General features: G+C 44.1%; 1 protein-coding gene across 10 annotated transcripts in view; it reads right to left on the bottom strand.

Annotated features, from left to right (window-relative positions):
- Window positions 1-22,812, bottom strand: part of ARVCF (ARVCF delta catenin family member) — a 197,890-nt gene that overhangs the window by 18,606 nt on the left and 156,472 nt on the right. For all 10 annotated transcript variants that reach the window (XM_039332364.1, XM_039332363.1, XM_039332369.1 and 7 more), the window contains one exon: window positions 19,918-19,989. In XM_039332364.1, coding sequence (XP_039188298.1) covers window positions 19,918-19,989 — 72 coding nt within the window. The remainder of the gene's footprint in view (window positions 1-19,917; window positions 19,990-22,812) is intronic.

Below are 22,812 nucleotides of genomic sequence, written 5' to 3'. Positions count from 1 at the left end.
GCACAAAAACAACAGAATAAGGCTACCTGCATTGAAGCTTGTTCCAAAGAAACAGCTAGCACAAGCATTAAAAGATGCAAATACTGCAATATCAAGTATAAGCACCAATTCATTGCAAGAAACAAACCAACTAATGTACAGCACAGCTGCAGTTATAACAGAATACCTGGGATGCAAAATCAACAAAGAAGAAAAACAAACAAACAGTGCACCAGAAAAATGGAAGGTTAGACTAGAAAATAAGATCAGCAAGTTAAGATCACATGCAAGCAAGCTAGAACAGATGAAAGAAAAGAAGCTGAAGAACAAGAAGACCAAAGAATACCTAATCAAGAAATACCACTTAGAAACAAGGAAGATCAAGGAAGCACTGGAAATAATAAAGCAACAAATAACAGCTATAGCCAGGAAAATCAGTAGATATGAAGCTCGAATTGCAAACTATAGGCAGAACCTCCAATTTCAATCCAATCAGAAACGTTTCTACCAATCCATCAATGGAGAAACTGCAAAGAATCAGTCAGTACCTGACAAGGAAGAAACAGTGCAGTTCTGGAAGCAGATATGGGATAACCCAAAGAAATACAACAAGGATGCGGCTTGGTTAAAAGAGGTGGATGCAAATAAAACAGAAGTTGAAATGAAAGAACTAGTAATAACAACAAAAATGGTAGAAAAAAGAGCAAAGAAAATCAAAAATTGGTCAGCACCAGGTGAAGATGAACTGCATGGGTTTTGGTTGAAACATCTAACTGTTATACACCCACTCATTGCCAAACAGTTCAACAATATACTACAAGGAGGAGAAATTGAAAAGTGGCTAACAACTGGGAAAACCTACCTAATAATGAAAAATCCAGCAAAAGGGGCAACACCAGGTAACTACAGGCCAATTACCTGCTTACCAACAACTTTCAAATTACTAACTGGTGTAGTAGCTGATGCAGTGCAACAGCATCTAGTTGAAAACAATCTCTTTCCACCTGAGCAGAAAGGAAACCGCCCCAATAGCAGAGGAACAAAAGATCAACTCCTAATAGACAAAATGATCTTGGAAAACTGCAAGAGAAGGAAGACCAACCTGAATGTGCATGGATTGACTACAAAAAGGCATTTGACTCTCTGCCACATGATTGGATAATAAAGTGCCTAGAAATAACAGGAGTCAGTAGAAACATCAGAAAATTTGTGCAAAGATCGATGGCACAATGGAAGACACAGTTGCAGATCAATGGTGAGAGGCTGGGAGAGGTTAATATCAAGAGAGGAATATTTCAAGGAGATTCATTATCACCATTACTATTTGTTATTGCACTGTTTCCTCTGTCAACAATACTGAATAACTCAGGACATGGCTATCAAACATCAAAAACATCTGCCAGACTATCCCACCTCCTTTATATGGATGATCTGAAGCTGTATGGAAAAACATCATCTGAAATAGAATCGCTGCTCAACACTGTCCGTATATATAGCCAAGATATTGTAATGGAGTTTGGCTTGGACAAATGTGCCACACTTACTATCAAACAAGGAAAAATAATGAAAACTGAAGGAATCAAGATGCCCCACGAAAATAACATTAAGAGTCTGGATGAGGAAGAGTACTACAAATACTTGGGTATCCTTCAAGCTGACAACATCAAGCACACTGAAGTCAAGAAAAAGATTAGAGGTGAATACATCAAGAGAGTGAAGAAGATCTTAAAATCCAAACTCAATGGAGGAAATACCATAAAGGCAATCAACACCTGGGCAATCCCAGTCATTAGGTACACAGCTGGAATAGTGGACTGGACTCAAGCAGAACTAAAAGCAATGGATAGGCAGACCAGAAAAATAATGACAATGAATCATGCCCTTCATCCACGCAGTGACATTGATAGACTTTATCTACCAAGGCAAATAGGTGGGCGTGGAATGCTACAAGTACATCAGATGGTTGAAGAAGAAAAAATGGCTTTGGAAGAATATCTGAAGAACAATGATGAAGATGCACTGAAATTAGTATATCAGGAAGGCTTACTAACTACTGGAGAGACCAAACTGGCCTACAAGAAAGACCAAATGAAGAACAGAATAGAGGCATGGGAAGACAAAGCACTACATGGCCAATACATGAAAAAAATAGCTGGGAAAGCAGATAATAATAAAACCTGGCAATGGCTAAGAGCAGGAAAATTGAAGAAAGAGACCGAGGGACTAATTCTGGCTGCACAAGACCAAGCCTTAAGGACAAATGCATACAAAGTCAAAATTGAGAAGACAGCAACAGACAGTAAGTGCCGCCTATGCAAAGAAGCTGAAGAAACAGTGGACCACTTGGTAAGCTGTTGCAAGAAGATTGCACAGACTGATTACAAGCAGCGGCATGACAAAGTAGCAACAATGGTGCATTGGAAGATCTGCAAAAAATATCATTTGCCTGTAAGCAAAAACTGGTGGGATCATAAAATAGAGAAAGTCATAGAAAATGATAAAATTAAACTGCTCTGGGACTTCAGAATTCAAACAGACAAGCACCTGCAACATAACACCCCAGACTTAACAATTGTCGATAAGAAAGACAAAAAAGTCTGGATAGTGGACGTGGCAGTGCCTGGAGATAGCAGAATAGAAGAGAAAGAACTGGAGAAGATAACAAAATACAAAGACCTACAAATAGAAATAGAAAGACTGTGGCAAAAGCAAGCAAGGGTAGTACCAATAGTCATAGGCTCCTTGGGTGCAATCCCAAAACAACTGGAGCACCACTTGAACACCATTGGCATTGACAAATTCGCTATTAGTCAATTGCAAAAGGCGGCCTTATTAGGAACTGCTTCCATCCTGCGACGATATCTGTAATACCATCAAACATCCACATCTGCCTATCCCAGGTCCTGGGTAAGGACTCGATAGGTAGACAAAATGCCAAATCCAGTCTGAACATCTGGCTGACTGTGCGATGATCGATAATAATAGAATTCAAACAGACAAGCACTTGCAACATAACACCCTGGACTTAACAATTGTCGATAAGAAAGACAAAAAAGTCTGGATCGTGGACGTGGCAGTGCCTGGAGACAGCAGAACAGACGAGAAAAAATTGGAGAAGATCACAAAATACAAATAGAAATAGAAAGACTGTGGCAAAGGCAAGTAAGGGTGGTACCAATAGTCATAGGCGCCTTGGGTGCAATCTCAAAACAACTGGAGCACCACTTGAACACCATTGGCATTGACAAATTTGCCATTAGTCAATTGCAAAAGGCAGCCTTACTGGGAACTGCTTCCATCCTGCGACGAGACCTGTAATACCATCAAACATCCACATCTGCCTATCCCAGGTCCTTGGGAAGGACTTGATAGGTAGGCAAAAATGCCAAATCCAGTCTGAACATCTGGCTGACTGTATGATGATTCATAATAATAATAATAATAATAATAATAATAATAATAATAATAATAATAATAATAATAATTGCAGCTCTAGTCCAGTGATTCTGAATAGATCTGAAGTCTTTCCTTGTGTGGCCACCAGGTGGCCATCGAGGAATCTGGGAAAAAAAAAAAAAACGAGCCGTCCCTGGAAGGTCAGACGAGAAAGAAGGAACCGGGGAAACGTGAGCCAAAATGCAAAATGAAGGACTAAGTGATGGGAAACCAACTTTTAAATACTTCACCAAATAAAAAGACAAGATTCCCAATACAAACACAGACACAGAACTGTCGTGTGTTGGAAACCTGCCCCTTCCAAATGAAACCCTCCTGTAATTTCACAGCCTGGCGAGCCGAATTGGTAAATCTCAGTTCGTCATGGATTCCAGTCAGAGTGCAGTGCTTGGCGAAGATGTTAAGGGTCAAAAGTCCTCTTGCACAGAGAATATCATCCTCGGAAAGGCAAACAAGTAGTGTAGGTCTTCCTTCCTTCCTTCCTTCCTTCCTTCCTTCCTTCCTTCCTTCCTTCCTTCCTTCCTTTCCCTTCCTCCGTCTTCATTTCTTTCCTCTCCTCCCTCCCTTCCTTCCCTTTCATTTTTCCTCACTTCACTTTCTCCCTTTCATTTTTCCTCTTCCCTTCTTCCTTCCTTTCCCTCCCTCTACCTTTCCTGTCCTCCCTTCCCCTTCCTTCCTTTCCTTCCCTCCCTCCATCTTCATTTCTTTCCTCTCCTCCCTTCCTTCCCTTTCATTTTTCCTCACTTCACTTTCTCCCTTTCATTTTTCCTCTTCCCTTCTTCCTTCCTTTCCCTCCCTCTACCTTTCCTGTCCTCCCTTCCCCTTCCTTCCTTTCCTTCCCTCCCTCCATCTTCATTTCTTTCCTCTCCTCCCTTCCTTCCCTTTCATTTTTTCCTTCCTTCCCTCCCTTCCTTTCATTTTTCCTTTTCCCTTCTCCTTCCTTCCTTCCTTCTTTCCCTCCCTCCGTCTTCATTTCTTTCCTCTCCTCCCTTTCTTCCTTCCCTCCTTCCATCTTCATTTCTTTCCTCTCCTCCCTCCCTCCCTTCCTTCCTTCCCTTTCATTTCTTCCTCCCTTCCCTTCCTCCCTTTCATTTCTTCTTTCTGTCCTTCTCTCCCTCCCTCATTTCTTTCCTCCCTTCCCTTCCCTTCCCTTCCCCCTCCCTCATCTTTCACACACATTCTTTCTCTCTCCCTGCTTTCCCCTTTTCTCTGCCTCTCTTTCTTCCCCCCTCTTCCTTCCTTCCTTCCTTCCTTCCTTCCTTCCTTCCTTCCTTCCTTCCTTCCTTCCTTTCTCTCTCAAAAGTGCCAAGTATCCTTTTCTTTTCCCTCTCCTTCAAATGCCAACCACGGTCTTCCTCCCTATCCTTCCCCTCCCAAGGAATCCATCCAGATAGTCTGCCTGGCTACACTGTGAGGGGTTTTAAGGGACACGTGACAAGCTTTTTTGGAGCACACAAAAGAGCTGAAAGGAACCGTCCTCTTCTTTATTTGATGCTAAGGCATGGGAAGATAAAGAGGAGCAAGAAGCTGTTGCCGGCCACCTCTGTGTTCTTTTTTTGGAAGGCAATGATCAGAAAAAATATAAAAATAGAATCCCCCCCCCCATGCAGTTCTGGAACGCAGGCCCTTTTGTTTGATTTTTTTTTTCCAGTAGGCGTCCTTGGTAGAATAGCAGCAAATTGGCAGAAATGGAGAAGCTTCGGTGGAATAATCACCGTCTCCTGACACATTTCTGACGGAGAAGATACAATCACGAGCGCACAATTGGCTCAGTGCTCAGCCAGCTTCCCAATTATGCTGGTGCACTGGGGAGCCTGCCCTGTTCCCAGGGTTTTGCACGGCCCTGAAGTTTGCTTTGTGCAACACGCTTTACTGGCCCCTCTGCTTTGTGGCAACGGGCAGATGACCCGGCTGACCGCTCCAGTTGAGAGGACGAAGGGCCGCTGCAATGAATTGGGAGGAAAAGCTTGGACAAAGACAGGGTTCCTAAGCGTTTGGGTAACTCAAAATATAAGAGCTGGAAGGGACCTTGGAGGTCTTCTAGTCCAACCCCTGCTCAAGGAGGAGACTGCACACCAGTGATGGAGAACCTTTTAGAGACAGTGCACAAAAACTGCCCCCCACCCCGTCCCCACTCCGCTCTGCCCACTGGGCCACCCACCACCTCCACGGCCCGCCACAGATTACCCAGGCAGCCCAGCAGTGCCATGGCGGCCACGCCCTCCGCCCGTGCCCCGCAGCATCATCTGCGCGCAACGGGGCGCAAGGGTGGAGTCTTGTCCCCGCTGCCCAGCTACCATGTCCTTGGCTCCGTGGCTTCGTGTGGGCCACACCCAGGGGCAACTTTCCTCCGGGGGGGGGCTGCTGGTGAGGAGGGGGCCGTGGGAGGAGGCGGGTCTGGGGAGACGGTGCGTGTGCCCACAGAGAGGGCTCCGAGTGCTGCCTCTGGCACCCGTGCCATAGGTTCGTCACCAGTGCCCTATACCATTACAGGCAAATCTCTCCTTGTGTTCTCTACTTCCGCAAGCTCAAGGTCTTTCTCTCCCCCCTCCCCACTTTACTCGAATGATAAATATGGATAACTGCAACTGCATTAATGGTGGCACTGTGTCCCAGCCATCCAGAGACAAGGAAGAAAAGCTTTGGAAATTATTTGAACTGCATGCATATAACAAAAGGCCATCTGGCTGCATACGCTAGTCCTGTAGAAGAGCTCAAGATAAAGGCATATGCTTTTTAGGACTAATGTTAGCCTTACCAGGTATGTCAGACAGGGAACACAGCTAAGTGAACTAATTCTACTTAACTGCAGAATTCTACTTCATTGAAGTTGAAACTCAAGTACTTTGGTCACCTATTGAGAAGGAAGGATTCACTGGAGAAGAGCCTGATGCTGGGAAAGATGGAGGGCAAGAGAAGAAGGGGACGACAGAGAATGAGGTGGCTGGATGGAGTCACTGAAGCAGGAGGCGTGAGCTTCAATGGACTCCAGAAGATGGTAGAGGACAGGAAGGCGTGGAGGAACGTTGTCCATGGGGTCGCGATGGGTCGGACACGACTTCGCAATTAACAGCAACGCTTCATTGTAAAGCTCCATAACAGAAGAATAGACTGGGAAGGGAGATCTTGGGGGTCTTCTAGTCCAACACCCACCCACCCCCGCTCAAGCAGGAGACCCTCTACCATTTCAGACAAATGGCTGTCCAGTCTCTTCTTGAAAACCTCCAGTGATGGAGCACCCACAACTTCTGGAGGCAAGTTAATTGTCCTCACTGTCAGGAAGTTTCTCCTTCATTCCAGGTTGCTTCTCTCCTTGTTTGGTTTCCATCCGTTGCTTCTTGTCCTGCCTTCAGGTGCTTTGGAGAAGAGGTTGACCTCCCCCCACTCTGTGACAGCCCCTCAAATATTGGAAGACTGCTATCATGGCACCCCTAGTCTTTCTCTTCGTTAGATATATGGTGCCGAGTTTCCGTAACTGGGTGGTGGGCGCTCCATCGCTGGAGGTTTTCAGGAAAAGACTGGACAATGATTTGTCCAGGATGGTCAAATGGTCAAGGATTCCTTCCTTGAGCATGGGATTGGATAGAACAAAGCTCTCCAACCTTTTGGGCACCAGGAACCAGTTCCATGGAGAAAGGTTTTGCTGCAGACAGGAGAATGCGTGGCTTTGTGTGCTGCCTGCATCCTGCGGGTGGGGCTTTGCTTGTTTGTGAGGACCAGTTACTGCCTGGTACTGGTCCACAGACCAAGGATTGGGGGCCTCTGGGATAGAAGAACCTCCACGGTCTTCTGATTTTAGGGGGAGGGGACACCAGAGCCACCCCTAGCACACTCAGGAGTTTGGAGAAGATCAATCTAGCCCTTGTTCCACTTGGCCCCCTTTTTTCCATTTTCCCTTTCAGAGTGTCATGTCCAATTCACACAGAGACACCCCAGCGGCTGTGAAAACAGTTTCCTTTCCTCCTTCTTCTATCTTCAAATGCTCTCAGCACTTCCTGGTGATAATGAGTGCCTCTGCAGAGGCTGCAGCTTTGATGTCTGCACTGACAGAGGCCTCCGAATGGAATTCATTACACGGAAGCAGTCCCAGGGTGTCAACCACGGGGCTGCCGGCTGCAGGTCTTAGAAGCAAGGGAACCTGGGGAGGCCTAGACCACCTCTCTTCCCCCTCCCCACAATGCAATACACCATGGGCTAGAGCAGAGGTCTGTGGACCGGTAGTGGGCCACAGCATGCCAGCAACCGGTCCACACAAACAAGCAAAGCTCCGTCCGCGAGATGCAGGGAGGACACAAAACCACACACCCTCCAGTCCATGGAAAAACCTCTCTCCACGGAACTGGTCCCTGGTGTCCCAAAGGTTGGGGACCTCCGAGCTAGAGGACAACAGGAATTGAGGTCGGGAGAGACCTTTTTCGATGTGGTGGGAACATGAGGCTGCAACATTTCCAAGTTCCTTTTGCAACCAGCAAGGGGATCCTTGGCACAGGATGCTGGGAAGTTTCTACCCGGTGACAGGTGACCAAGAAAGAGGTGGATTTGTTTTTTGGAGCCCGGAAGGTTATTCGGATAGCGATAGAAGAGCATATTTGAATGGTGAATTTCTGAGCTTGGCGGCATTCTTGCAGATGTTTCTTGACCTGACTAGGTAACATCATCAGCGCACTGATATTACCTGGTTGGGAATGAAATTTCTGTAAGGAAACATCCAAGCTCAGAGAATATAAAGGACTCCACAATCCTCCTTCTCCTCCTCCTCTCTACAAACCTCACTCCCTTCTAGCACTGATGATGTAACCAAGTTGGGTCATGAAAGGTCTGCAAGCAAACAACCAAGCTCAGAAAGGCACCAAGGACCCCATAGTCCTCCTCTTCTTCTTCTTTTTCTTCTTCTTCTTCCTCTTCCTCCTCTTCCTTCTCCTCCTCCTCCTCCTCCTCTCTATAAACCTCTCCCTTCTAGCACTGATGATGTAACCTAGTTGGGTCATGAAAGGTCTGCAAGCAAGCAACCAAGCTCAGAGAGGTACCAAGGACCCCACACTCCTCCTCCTCCTCTTCTTCTCCACAAGCCCCGCCCCCTTCTAGCACTGATGTTACCTAGTTGGGTAATCAAATGTCTGCAAGAAAACAACCTCCACAGGTTATTCTGAGTTCCGACAAAAGGCAGAGGATGGGATTACACATGGGCTACATCATTTGCAGCTCCAAATACACTTCTCTTCCCCTTTCCACCTTCTTCTCTTTGCTTTTTGCCGCTCCCTTCCCTTCTCTTTCACGCTCGGTAAATTTTGCAGGCACGAGGAGATTTTTAAAAACCAGGGAGGTAAAAAACGATCTCGTCCTTTTTCTCTCGTTTTCCCTTTCACTGCACGGAGGTTCTGTTTTTAACCACTTTTTTTTTTTTAAAAAAAAAAACCCACACGATCAAAACATCAAAACATTTTCCTGCTTCAGAGAATTCCAAACAGCGGGGTGGACTTAAGAAAGAAAGAAAGAAAGAAAGAAAGAAAGAAAGAAAGAAAGAAAGAAAGAAAGAAAGAAAGAAAGAAAGAGAGAAAGAGAGAGAGAAAGAAAGAGAGAGAAAGAAACAAAGAGAGAAAGAAAAAGAAAGAAAGAAAGAAAGAAAGAAAGAAAGAAAGAAAGAAAGAAAGAAAGGTCTTTCTTTATGCTTTAGAATTAGATCTTAACAAGCAGTGCAAGGCACCTAATTTGCAAGCTAAAATGTGCTCTCTTCATCTCTGCAAGCTCAAGGTCTTTCCCCCCTCCTCCTAAACGATAAATATGGATGCTGTAACTGCATTAACGGTGGCAACTGTGCCCCGGCCATCCAGATACAAGGAAGAAAAGCTTTAGAAACTATTTGAAGTGCATGCATATAACAAAAGGCCGTCTGGCTTCATACAGCTACAATTCTGCTAAATTGATCCTGCAGAGACAAGCTCAAGAGACAGGCATATGCTTTGAAGGCTTTTGTCAGCCTTACCAGGTAGATCAGACAGGGAACACAGCCAGGTGAGCTAATTCGAATAGGATAGGATAGAATAGAATAGAATAGAATAGAATAGAATAGAATGGAATGGAATGGAATAGAAAATAAAATAGAATAGAACAGAACAGAACAGAACAGAATAATAAAGTGGAGTAGAGTAGAGTAGAGTAGAACAGCATAGAATAGAATAGAATAGAATAGAATAGAATAGAATAGAATAGAATAGAATAGAATAGAATAGAATAGAATAGAACAGAATAGAATAGGAGAAAATACAGAATAGAATAGAATAGAATAGAATAGAATAGAATAGAATAGAATAGAATAGAAGTTGGAAGGGAAGCAGGATCAGCTTCTTGACTCAAGGTTAGAGAAGTTCCTTCAAGAACTATGAATCAGGATCAGCTTCTTGGTTCAAGGTTAGAGATGTTCCTTCAAGGACTATCAACCAGGATCAGCTTCTTGGCTCAAGCTTAGACACATTGTGTGCCTGGGAACACTTGAACAGGTGAAAGGAGTAGAAATCAAGGTCCTTCTTGGTAGCACCAATGATACTTATGGTCCTTAGGATGATATGAAACTCATTTTAGGGTGACTCCAGAAGAATCCTGAAGGTCTCCACCCAGATTTTGCCCAGGGAACTGAGTCTATGCCTCCTCTAGACTTTTCAGCTGTTTCTCCTGCCTGGGTAGTCCAGTTCTCTGGCCAGGTGCCAGGGGAAAGAAGTGAAACACACTGCCTCAGCTGTTTTAGAAGGACTGGGCCCTCCACGTCAGCAAAAAATATGCTGGGCCAGCCAAAACCAGGCCTATTTTTGTGAAACGGGGCCTCCTCCTTTGTGCCAATACTGCCCAGGCACCCCCTCCTGCTTACAAATGACCTTTCCGCTCCTTTTGTGGAGTGGACGCGTGTTTGCAATGTTAAAATGTACATCGCGGTGCCTGCCTTTTTTTTTTACGACTGTGTGTTTCACTTTTTTTCCTATCCTCATTTTATGAAGTGTCACCAGATGCAAATTAATAAAATCTGAAAATGGCCAGAATGGACTTTCTCCATTGTCACCACAAGCCTAGACAATTTTAATATCTTATTGCCTTCTCTTAAAACACAACCAACAATCTCTTCATCCCATATCTATACCTCTTATCTATAAACAAATCCTTAAAACCTGGACATTCAATCCTGGGCAGTCACACACGATAGAAATAGTAAAAGGAACCTAGGCATAGATGGGAAGGAGGGGGGATCTTCTACTAATCTACTACCCACCTTAAAAAAAAAAAAGTTCCAGAAATAACAATAGTTCTATTTTACCCTTAATCAAACAACCTGTAGGAGAAGAGTAGGCAGAGCTGGAGGGTGGAGTTAAATGGGTCATCAGTTTATAATCCTTGCGTCACTATAGGAAACCTCCTTGAATTCCGTTGACCCTTATCTAACGCTAAGTTAACCGCTAGTTGACTAGATTCTTGTGTATAGGCTTGAGTAACTCTTCCATGCTGCCAGTTTACGAAGGGTCTTGATTCTTTTGGCACATCATAATCCCCTCTATGAGCCAATCCTTAAAACCTTATCAGTCAGGTTGCATGAATGGAGCAATCACTCTACTGATGCTGCCGTCTTTCTGGAACAGCAGAAAAGTTACACAGCAGGACCTTTTTCAAGGCCAGCGGTCCCCAAGGGTTGGCCTAGCTATTTGGCAGAGGGACATGTCCCTCCTTGAAATGGGTTTAAGTCTCATTTGGCCTCTTCAGCGGTTCTACTTCTCCCCAGCCTTTTAAAGGGAAAGGACACAAGGCAACTGTCGTACAGCCACAGTGAGAATAAACCGTGTAACACAACCGGAGCTGGCAAGCATATGAAGCCTGCTCCCAATGGTGTATGTGCACGTGAGATCATTTTTTTTTTATTATCAGAGAAAGAACAAGAAATCCCAATTCTAGTTTTATTTATCAAGCAAGAAAGGAAGGTCAGATGTTCTGGTGATTGGCATTTGTAAATCCCCAGTGTTAAGCTAATAACCACCTGGTTGGCCTCTCTCTATGAATATAATAAATATATTCTACCCAGGTAGCCAATTTTTTCCCCTACCAAAAAAGGATCTGCAATACACCTGGGCTTTTTACATAAGAATGACATAAAAGGGACCTTTGATTTATGGTTTTGATGATTAGACAGGATAGATGAGAGAAAGAAGAGTAATAGGATGTAACTTTAAAGAGAGAGAGGTTAAAATGTATTTGTACTTACAACTGCTGTAAAGAATATCGGAAGCCATTTCTTTCTATTTCTTTATTTTCTATTTTTCCTCCAACTTTTTTTTTCTTTTCTTGCACTTTTTTCTTCCTTCCTTCCATTCTTCTTCCCTCTGTCTCTCCCCTTATCTCTCCTTCCTTCCTTCCCTCCTTTTTTCCTTTTCTTGCACTTTCTTCCTTCCATTCTTCTTCCCTCCCTCCCTCCCCTTATCCCTTCCTTCCTTCCCTCCCTCCCTCCCACCCTCCCTTTTTTCCTTTTCTTGCATTTCCTTCCTTCCATTCTTCTTCCCTTCCTCTCTCTCTCCCCTTATCTCTCCTTCCTTCCTTCCTTCCTTCCTTCCTTCCCTCCCTCCCTCCCTCCCTCCCTCCCTCCCCCCTTCCTTTAAATTAGTTTGTATTAGTTTTGATCTTCTTGTTTATAAGTTTCAATAACACAGAGATGCACAGAAAGACTTGCAATTCTATTTTTGAGAGACTTCTAGCATTGCCCGGAGCTGCTGCACTTAATGTTGAAATAATTTCCAAAGGGCAGGAAAAGGAACATCTTTAGAGATTTAGCAGGAAAACCATTTGACGCCAATAAAGCATCCATCAAGTTGAAGATCCAGCTCCCCGGAGAAGTCCATAATGTTGAGAAAGTAGAAGGAAAGAGAAGAGGACAAGCAGAGCAAAGTAAAGGGACTTAATTACAATGGCGATGGGAGCACCACCACCATCATCAAATACTGATAGGCGCAGATTGTCATAAAGATCATTTATCTCTGCTGTCACTAAGAGTTGACAACGACTTCACGACACATAATCTGTCCTAATCCATCATGCAGTCGTCCTTTTCAAGGATGGGCTGAGCACAGATTCCTGTTCTATTTAATCTACCCTAGATAGCTTAACGAAGCCTAAGGGATACTGAACACACCTCAATCAGGGACTTTAGAAGGATTGTTGATATTATAGAATAAAACAGAATAGACATACAGAATAGAAAAGATTATGGAATGGAATGGAACAGAATAGAATAACAGAGTCGGAAGGGACCTTAGAGGTCATTTAGTCCAACCCCCTGCTCAAGCAGGAGACCCTGTACCATTCCAGACAAATGGCTGTCCAGTCTCTTCTTAAAAACGTCCAGTATTGGAGCACTGACATCTTCTGGAGGCAGGTTGTTCCACTGATTAACTGTTCTCACTGTAAGGAAGTTTCTCTTTAATTCCAGGTTGCTTCTCTCTTTGATCAGTTTCCATCCATTGTTTCTTGTCTTCCTTATGGTGCTTTGAAAAATAAAAGCTTCTTATTTTTTTCCCCGTTGCTCTTTCCTATTGCTATTTTCCTCAAGTCTACTTATAATTCCCCATTCCCAATGCCTGGAACCAATTAGGTTCGCTATTAATTAAGGGGTCAGGAGTACAACATTAAATTAAACCTCTTTTTTTTTTAAAGTAGATATCTTTTTAAGAAACACTAGCTAGACCATTCCTCCCTCTCCCCATGAGATTTTGTAAAACCTTCAGACCAGGATGCTGAAGTCATCTCAAAAGTGAGAGCTTCTCAAACCAGATTTAGCAATCTCATGAGATTTCAGCCCTTTCAAAAAACTTTATTTATTTTTTTCACATTCCAGCCTTTCCGCGCGGTTGTACAATGTATTAGATGCCTACAAAATTACTGCCCCCACACATATATTCTGAGCTTGTGCTTCTTAACCCATATTAGATAGGGTAATCAACCGTTCCTGGGGAATTTGCATCCCAGAATTTGGGGGGGGCGATGTTTGTGAACGCTTGAATAGTCAGGAAGAATTACAATTTCCTAGCCAAGTCGTGTCCACCCCACCCTAAAGGATCTCTCAGTGGAATTATAAACCAATGTGCTTCAGCTAACACTGAAAGGGAGCCATCTCTTGTTTTTTGAGACAAATAAAGAAGAGAAATCTGTAATGTAGTGAACGGGGAGGTAAAATATGTTTAGCCCGTGGAAGATCTGCGAAAAAAGAAGAGGGAGCGTGCTTTTCTATTTCAAATAATGACGTTCAACTGACAGAAGGCAAGATGGATAAGGGATTATGAGTCCTTTGTATATTATAAGCATCGTACAGGATTATGATGAACAATGTACTTAGCGAAACCAAAGAAGTATGAAGCTCTAAGCAGCCCGGGTGGGAATTCTCAACCTTGAACACAAAAAGAAACTTACTTCAAGTCGGTGGGGGGCCATCTAGGTCTTCAGAGTTAAGATTTGGGTTAGCGTTCAATGAGATCTTCAGAGTAAGAATGACCCACCAAGTCTACTGGTTGACGAGCGGTCGCTTAAATCCGAGTGAATGTAAAATGTAAAAGAATGCAGATTTCAGAGATGACCTTGGAGAAGATATGAAAGAACCATGAAGGAGGGAAGGGAGGAGCCAACTTGGAGAAGAGGTGAAACCATCCAGAGATAGAAGAAAGAGTGAGAAAGAACTTCAAGATAATCCTGCCTTGATGGAGTTTCATCTAAGATGGGACAGCAAGACACTTGGATAGGACGTTACAATACTGTTCATGTATCTTAGAACAACGCAGGTTGTCTTCCACGCACAACAGTTTGTTTAGTGAGCGTTTGACATTACAACAGCACTTATGACCACTGCAGCATCCCCATGGTCACATGATCAAAACTCAGATGCTTCATCTTTATGACGGTTGCGGTGTCCTGGGGTCACGTCATCATCTTCGGTGATCTAACCAAGTCAGGGGAGAAGCCAGACACACTCAACAGCCGCTTGACTAACTCAACAACTGCAGCAATTCACTTAATAACCCTGTGAGAAAGGCCGTAAAACGGGGCAAAGCACATTTAACCACTTGTCTCCCTTAGCCACAGAAATTTTGGGCTCAGAAGTGCCATTCCTGTTATCCTTGCAAAGTCTGTTTCTTGACCTGTCTTACCTCAAAGTGCTGGTCACTGTCCCCTCTGGTCAGCAAAAACGCCCCTGGCCAAAGTGTGTGTTCTGTTCACAAAAATTCCTCTACACAAAAGGATGGGAATGGATACTCTCTTTGGTCCGTGTTCTGATGATCATATTTGTTTTTCGAACAGTTCTCGTTGCCTCAAGTCTGACTGCCACTGACACCCACCTGGTTCCATCACCCGGTCTTTTTGTAAGTCCTGTCATCCCTCTTGGAGGAAAAAAAAGCTGGCTTGGCTGTCAGACTCTGCCATGACAGGAGCATCCTTGATCCTCCGAGAGGAGATTTTATTATTTTGGCAGATCCGTTTCTAAAGAGAGGAAGGCACTTCACGGAAGCCTGGGCCTGAGTAAGCAGCCTCTAAGTGCTGACAGAGAAGAAGGAAGGGAGAAGTAGAGAAAGAAAATAACTGGCTCTGGTTATAAAAAAAAAAAGAAGGCTGAGAGGGAAGGAAGAAAGGAGAAAAAAACTCAAGATTGGGACGAGGAAGGAAGACTTGCTGGAAGGAAGGAAGGAAGGAAGGAAGGAAGGAAGGAAGGAAGGAAGGAAGGAAGGAAGGAAGGAAGGAAAATGGACAGAGAATGAAAGGGAGAGAGGGAGGAAGGAAGGAAAATGAAAGGGAGAGAGGGAGGAAGGAAGGAAAAGACAGAGAAAGGAAGGAAGGAAGGAAGAAAGAAAGAGAATGAAAGGGAGAGAGGAAGGGAGGAAGGAAAAGACAGAGAAAGGAAGGAAAGAAAAGGCAGAGGAAGAAAGGAAAACAACAAACAGATCATACAACAAAAATCATAAGACTGGCATAAGGGAGGGACTGGCACTTTCTTGAAAGAAAGTAACTGAACACTTGGGCAGAAAACGAGGGTGACACTCGGAAGGAAGGACCACTGTTCTATGTTGGAAAGAAATGCCAGGAGGACTTCTTTCTAATAGAGCGTAAAATGAATCTCAGCAGTTCAAACCAACGATGTGACCCAGTTATGTCAAATTCAAATCCAATTTGACTTTGAGCACCAAGATACTTGGGCTTCAATAGGGATGGGCAGGTTAGGATTTCAGGACCTTGGACAGCTACATGACAGAGACGTGCCTTGTTGAGGTCAAAGCTGAATCTTGGACCTTCTCTTCCATACATGAATTGTGTCCTCATGTGTGTCTCCAAAGCCTTGGATCCTTCACCAGAAACCCTTCAAAGGAATGATTTGCTTAACAACCACATCCCTTAATGGCCAACATTCCAGCCCAATTATAGTTGTAAGTCAAGAACTTCCTATATTCTCTTTCATGAACAGGACACAAAAACTTGTGAAATGGCCAGAAAAGCAGAGGCAGAAATGAAGATTTTTTTCTTCTTTCTTTGCCTTCATGTTTTCCAATTATTCAACTTCCAAAATTCATTTTTTTGGGGTGGAGGTGGGGATGTTGCTTCAGCTTCAATACCAGGAACAAAATGTCCTTTAAACTGTTTAAACAGAACTACAGTGCTGCTACATTATTCAAAATGCCACCGCGATTAAAGCCTCGTGGAGAATAATTTAACTTTTCCGAATGAAGGAGAAATAAAATAAAAGTAGACATACTGCTTTTAACTCCCCAAGGTTATAATCAATATTAGATCAATTTGACTCAACCCTCCTTTTTATATGCACATTTTGTGAAAAGGATCCTGACAGGTTTTGAGCTTCAGGAACAAAGCTTTCCTGCAAAATGGATTAACATATCTTTCTGATTGTATATTCGCCAGCACCTAGAGCAGTGGTTCTCAACCTGTGGGTCGGGACCCCATTTGGGGTTGAACGACCATTTCACGGGGGTCGCCAAACAACGCAGTCCGCCATTTCCCCCCCCCCTTTTCCTTAGCTGTGCTATTCCCTTTTATTCTATTGGCTTTTGAAAGCCAATAGAATAGACTCTTTTGAATAGAGTCTAATTCTATTGGCTTTCCAAAGCCAATAGGAATTGTCCAGGCTGTCTCTGCCCTGCTGAGCCCGCCAAAAGTCCCATTCTGCAAATGGTGCTGCACCAGTTGAGTAGTCCTCGACTTACGACCGGTTGGGGGCCGCGGCATTAAAAAGGTTGAGAACCACTGACCTAGAGTGACTTGAACAACTTAGTAATGAGGGCAGCTCTACCACAATGCTAGACACATGAGGAACAATTTGGGGCAAGCTCTTGCTTGATCCGCAAAGACTTCCAATCCCTAATTCCTCTGGAACAGGGTGTCAAACTTGCAACATCACATGACTCGTCGCGACATATCGTGACTTTTTCCCCATTGCCGGCAAGTGGGTGGGTGCAGTTTTGGCGTGACACATCTGGCCCACGGGCCAGCGGTTTGACACCCCTGCTCTGGAACTTTGAGATGGAATCTGCCTTCAAATTTGATCCCTTTGGAGAGATCCAGCTAATGGGCCAGATGTCAAGAGATTGTCAGAGCAGTCGCCTCCAAGATGGAGAAAGCAGGAGACAGAAGATGGGGGCAAGCAGGATGAAATGCTGTGGACATTCTGGTGTGAAGCTGTAAAGCAGGGGTCTTCAAACTTGGCCCTTTTATGACTTGTGGACTTCAACTCCCAGAATTCCTCAGCTAGCGTGCCTGGCTGAGGAATTCTGGGAGTTGAAGTCCACAAGTCATAAAAGAGCCAAGGCTGCCTACCCCAATCTAAGCTGTGCTGTCTCTTGGACTTCTGGAATTCAGCCCCTCCCTCCTGGGAATCCAGACTACAATCCACCACAGCTGATCCCTGGAATGCAGTTTCAGTTCCAAATGAGTCACTTAACAACAGAAGTTTTGGGCTGAATTGTGGTCGTAAGTCGAGGACTACCTACACTCCAAAGCTTCACCATTTTTGAAGGACACCAGAAAAGCCCCTGTTACAGATCTTAACTAGCCAGCAGATACAATGCACAATCCTTCGTTGTTCATTTTGACCTTTCCACAAGAGATTCTTGAACGATTACCTCTATTATTTCTATTGGTTGAAAAATGTCCTGCCTAAAGTACACCTTAATGTGAAAAAAAGAGATTGATATACAATGGTTGGTTTCCAACACGTACGCACAGCATGCCACGATATCACTCAAACCAAATCCATCTCATCATTTAGACCGTTTTCACTCTTGACAATGAAGCTTGCCCTGAGCTGGCAATTAATCTCATCCGAAAAGAATTAAAACACCATGCCGCCGAGTGGGCCTTGCCATGAATATATCAGTAACTGTTATTTCAGTCTTGCTTATTTGAGGGACAAATCCCCCCAAACCCATTATAAATTAAGGAAAGCACACAGACTTTTAAAAGGGAGGAAAAGCAATTAGAAATGGAAGAAACGTCCAAAATATATCCTGGAACCAACTGCCAGGCACAAAACTAAAAGCGACACACTGGGATTCTTCCAGGTTGCGTTGTTTTAATTTTTTTCCACACCTATTGACAACATCATGCCAAACTGAACACTCAGTTATCTGCATCTACAATATACTCTGGGAACTAGTAGGGAGGACCTGTCTTTTTCTCTTTCTTTCACACATTATCTGAACTGAGTTTGCCTCTTGGTCCTCTGGAATGCAGCCCCTCCCTCCTGGAGAGCCCCCTCCTCACTGTATTCCATCACATCACGTGCAGACTTCAATTCCCAGAATTCTTCAGCCACCCATGTGTGGACTTCAACTCCCAGGATTCCTCAGTCACCACCTGTCCGGACCCAAACCAAGTATGACACGTGGTGATTCTTCCAATGTTTAGTTCTTTACTGTGTCACACCTACAGGCAGAATCTTGCCGGGCTAAACGCTCAACTCTCTGCCTCTAAAATATACTCCAGGAAACTCTTAACTCTAAAACATATGAGGAACGGTTGCTGGAATTGGGTATGACTAGTTTAATGAAGAGAAGGACGAGGGGGGACAGGATAGCAGCCTTCCAACATCTCAGGGGTTGCCCCAAAGAAGAAGGAGTCAAGCTATTCTCCAAAGCGCCTGAAGGCAGGACAAGAAGCAACGGAGGGAAACTAATCAAGGAGAGAAGCAACCTAGAACTAAGGAGAAACTTCCTGACAGTTAGAACAATTAACCAGTGGAACAACCTGCCTCCAGAAGTGGTGAATGCTCCAACACTGGAGGTTTTCAAGAAGAGACTGGACAGCCATTTGTCTGAAATGGTATAGGTATATTTGTCTGAACGGGGGTTAGACTAGATGAACTCCAAGGTCCCTTCCATCATCATCATCATCATCATCATCATCATTATTATTATTACTATTCTCACACACTATTTTCCAAAGCGCCTGAAGGCAGGACAAAAAGCAATGGATGGAAACTAATCAAGGAGAGAAGCAACCTAGAACTAAGGAGAAACTTCCTGACAGTTAGAACAATTAACCAGTGGAACAACCTGCCTCCAGAAGTGGTGAATGCTCCAACACTGGAAGTTTTTAAGAAGAGACTGGACAGCCATTTGTCTGAAATGGTATAGGGTTACCTGCCTGAGTAGGGGGTTGGACTAGATGACCTCCAAGGTCCCTTCCAACTTTACTACTACTACTACTACAGGGCTGAGTTGCCTCTTACTCCTCCAGAATGCATCCCTCCTGGGGATTCACTTCCTCCCTACAATCCAGCAAACCAACCACTCTCCTAGATATATTCACTTGCTTCTTTTCAAGTCTATCTTTCAAATAATAATAATAATAATTTCTCCCTGGCTTCAACTTTCCCCCAAATTCAGACATATGCAAAAGATGCATATAAATTCAACCAGTGCTATATTCCTAGTTTTTTTCTCCTGCAGACAGGAACAACTCCCTAAGGTGAGCTCAGAAGACATCCAAGGACTTCTTAATCAAAGAGAAGAACCAAAGCATTTTGACAACTGCTCTGGTGAAAACAAGGCTGCCTTCAAAAGCCACCTTTGTTTCTTTCTCCTTGCCGCTCAATCTAATTATGCGGTCCTCTCTTTTTTTTGTGGGTTGTCCTGTTTCCAGGTAAACTTCCCCTTTTTGCAAGCATAGACTCGGTTATGGGGACCCTCCCATCTTCTCCTCTTCTGCAGCAGTCCTTAAGGATGCCCACTTTACTCTTTGCTGATCTTTGAAATTACTTTGAAATTACTTCCTGACAGTGAGAACAATTAATCAGTGGAACAGCCTGCCTCCAGAAGCAGTAAATGCTCCAACACTGGAAGTTTTTAAGAAGAGACTGGACAGCCATTTGTCCGAAATGATGTAGGGTTTCCTGCCTGAGCAGGGGGTTGGACTAGATGACCTCCAAGGTCCCTTCCAACTTTACTACTATTACTGTATTACCTTTTGCTGATTCAGATCGCTTCGGTAGATCCAGTGTATCAAAGTTCCGGTCCACATCGCCGTTCTTCTTTCCTGAGCAGGACACACAAGACATGAGAAAAATCAACAGGATTTGGGGGGGGGGGGAGAGGAATTAAACTTCATCTGTTTCTCCTTAATCCCAAATGAGGACAAACTGAACACAAAGCTCACATCCACACCCACCCGCCCATATCCCCATCATCCATACATGCATTTTGTCCTTAGGTAACTTTGGGACATGTTTACTGGACATGCAGATGAGGTTTCCATGGATTAGCAGGAAGGACAAACAGATGGTGGGATGTATGATCGACTGGTATACAGATAGTCCTCAACTTACGACTGCCATCGGGACGAGAACTTTTGTTGTTAAGTGAGTGGCACCTGGTTTTATGACCTTGTTTGCCACAGCTGGGAAGGGAATCCCTGCATTGTTAATCCACTGATTTTGCTCGTCGGAAGCTGCTTTGGAAGGTCCCAAATGTTGATCATGGGATGCCAGGATGCCACAACGGTCATAAATACACAGGCTGGTTGCCAAGAACCCAAATTTTGATCACATGACTATAGGGATGCCGCAATGGTTTTACGTGCAAGAACTGGTCGTAAGTCACTATCTTCCATGCCGTTGTAACTTTGAAACGTCACTAAACAAGGGATTGTAAGTTGAGGACTACCTGTATAGTTTACTGTATTTGTACTGTGATCTTCCTCTAGAAACTGAAGGGAAACTCAGACCCGGCTCTGCCTTCATTTTATCACCCATCACCTCCCTGTAAAATAAATTAGATTAAGAGAAAATAGCTGGAGCAAAGTCTTCCAGCAGTCTTAAAATCAAATGGGAGAGTTGAATCTGGATCTCCGCAGGAGTAATTAGCCACTTAATCACTTAACTAGTGGTTACGGCACCAAGCTAGAAAGTGGGAGACTGTGAGTTCTAGTCCCATCTTAGAAGTGAAAGCCAGCTGGGTGACTTTGGGCCAATCACCACTAGGAGATGGTGAATTCTAGTCCCACCTTAGACCTGAAAATGGCTGGGTGACTGTGGGCCAATCACCACTAGGAGATGGTGAATTCTAGTCCCATCTTAGACATGAAAGCCAGGTGGGTGACTTTGGGCCAATCACTAGGAGACGGTGAGTTCTAGTCCCGAATCACCAGGAGACTGGGAGGTCATGTCCTGCCTTACCTATGAAAGCTGACTGGGTGACTTTGGGCCAATCACCACTAGGAGATGGTGAATTCTAGCCCCACCTTAGACATGAAAATGGCTGGGTGACTGTGAGCCAATCATCTCTAGGAGATGGTGAATTCTAGTCCCACCTTAGACATGAAAATGGCTGGGTGACTGTGAGCCAATCACCTCTAGGAGATGGTAAATTCTAGTCCCACCTTAGACATGAAAATGGCTGGGTGACTTTGGGCCAATCATCTCTAGGAGATGGTGAATTCTAGTCCCACCTTAGACATGAAAATGGCTGGGTGACTGTGAGCCAATCACCTCTAGGAGATGGTGAATTCTAGTCCCACCTTAGACATGAAAATGGCTGGGTGACTTTGGGCCAATCACTAGGAAACAGTGAGTTCTAGTCCCGCCTGCCTTAGCCATTGAAACCAGCTGAGCGACTTTGGCCCAGTTTCTCCCAGCCCAACCCACCTCACAGGGTTGTTGTGGGGAAAATAGAAGGGGGAAGGTGTGTAGGATACGTTCCCCCCTCCCCCACCTCAAGTGATTTGCAAAAAATAATGAAGGCAGGATATAAACAAACAAACAAACAAGCCATATTCTAGCTGTCTGTCCCGATTCTAGTTTTTTTCTAGAAGTCTGACAACAGAAATTCATTTCTTTCCAGTCCTTTAAGCCAGCGAGGGTCTCATCACGCTCCCCTTCCAAGGGTTTATATGCGATGGAAAAACCTTTAAAAGTCTCCCCTCTCCAGTATAGATGAATGACAAGTCATTCGGAAAAGAAATTCAACTTTTCTCTAGCTCGGAAAGTTATGGACCTCGAGGCAACACAGAGAGAGAGGTGTTTCCAGACACAAAGTCAGCAGGATTTCGTTGCGTTTCTTTTCTTTTCTTTTCAAAATTTCACCAGGAGAAAAATCTCAGCGAGGGAAATAAGTTAAAAAAAAAAAATAATAAACTAAAAAAAAAAAAAAAAACCCCCAACCTTCCTGAGGTTCACAAATTCAGGCGTATTAGAAACACAAAGCAGCTTTTAAATGGTTCAGCAGTTTTTATCTCCATCGCTCAGAAATGTGTATACCTCAGGGAAAATTCTTGCTAGGAATATTTTTTTTGTTCAAATGTGTTTCGTGAACCACCTTTAAACTTCCTCAAAAGCCAGCTTGGCGAGGTTGGAAGATTGCCATAAGGAAACAACCCGGTGGAAGAGACGATGAATCTTTATTCCCCTCTCCACTTCCTCTCTCGCAAATCAACAAGATTAGTAATAATAATATAACAATGATTTGAAGTGTGGATTGTGAAAAGAGACCGAAGAAGCTCTAGAAAGAGTACAGAGACTCTAGAAAGAGTGTGGCGAAGAGGACTGATTAGGGGACTGGAGGCTAAAACATACAAAGAACAGTTGCTGGAATTGGGGATGTCTAGTCTAATGAAGAGAAGGACTAGGGGGGACATGATAGCAGGGTTTCAATATCCAAGGGGTGGCCACAAAGAAGAGGGGGTCAAGCTATTCTCCAAAGCACCTGAAGGCAGGACAAGAAGCAACGGATGGAAACTAATCAAAGAGAGAAGCAACCTGGAATTAAGGAGAAATTTCCTGACAGTAAGAACAATTAATGAGTGGAAGGACTTGCCTCCAGAAGCAGTGAATGCTCCATCACTGGAAGTTTTCAAGAAGAGCCT

Source organism: Crotalus tigris, unplaced genomic scaffold (genome assembly GCF_016545835.1).
Source record: "Crotalus tigris isolate CLP2741 ecotype Arizona unplaced genomic scaffold, ASM1654583v1 scf7180000024461.2689607, whole genome shotgun sequence".
Classification (NCBI taxonomy): Eukaryota; Metazoa; Chordata; class Lepidosauria; order Squamata; family Viperidae; genus Crotalus; species Crotalus tigris.
This window is presented reverse-complemented; position numbering and strand designations above follow the sequence as displayed.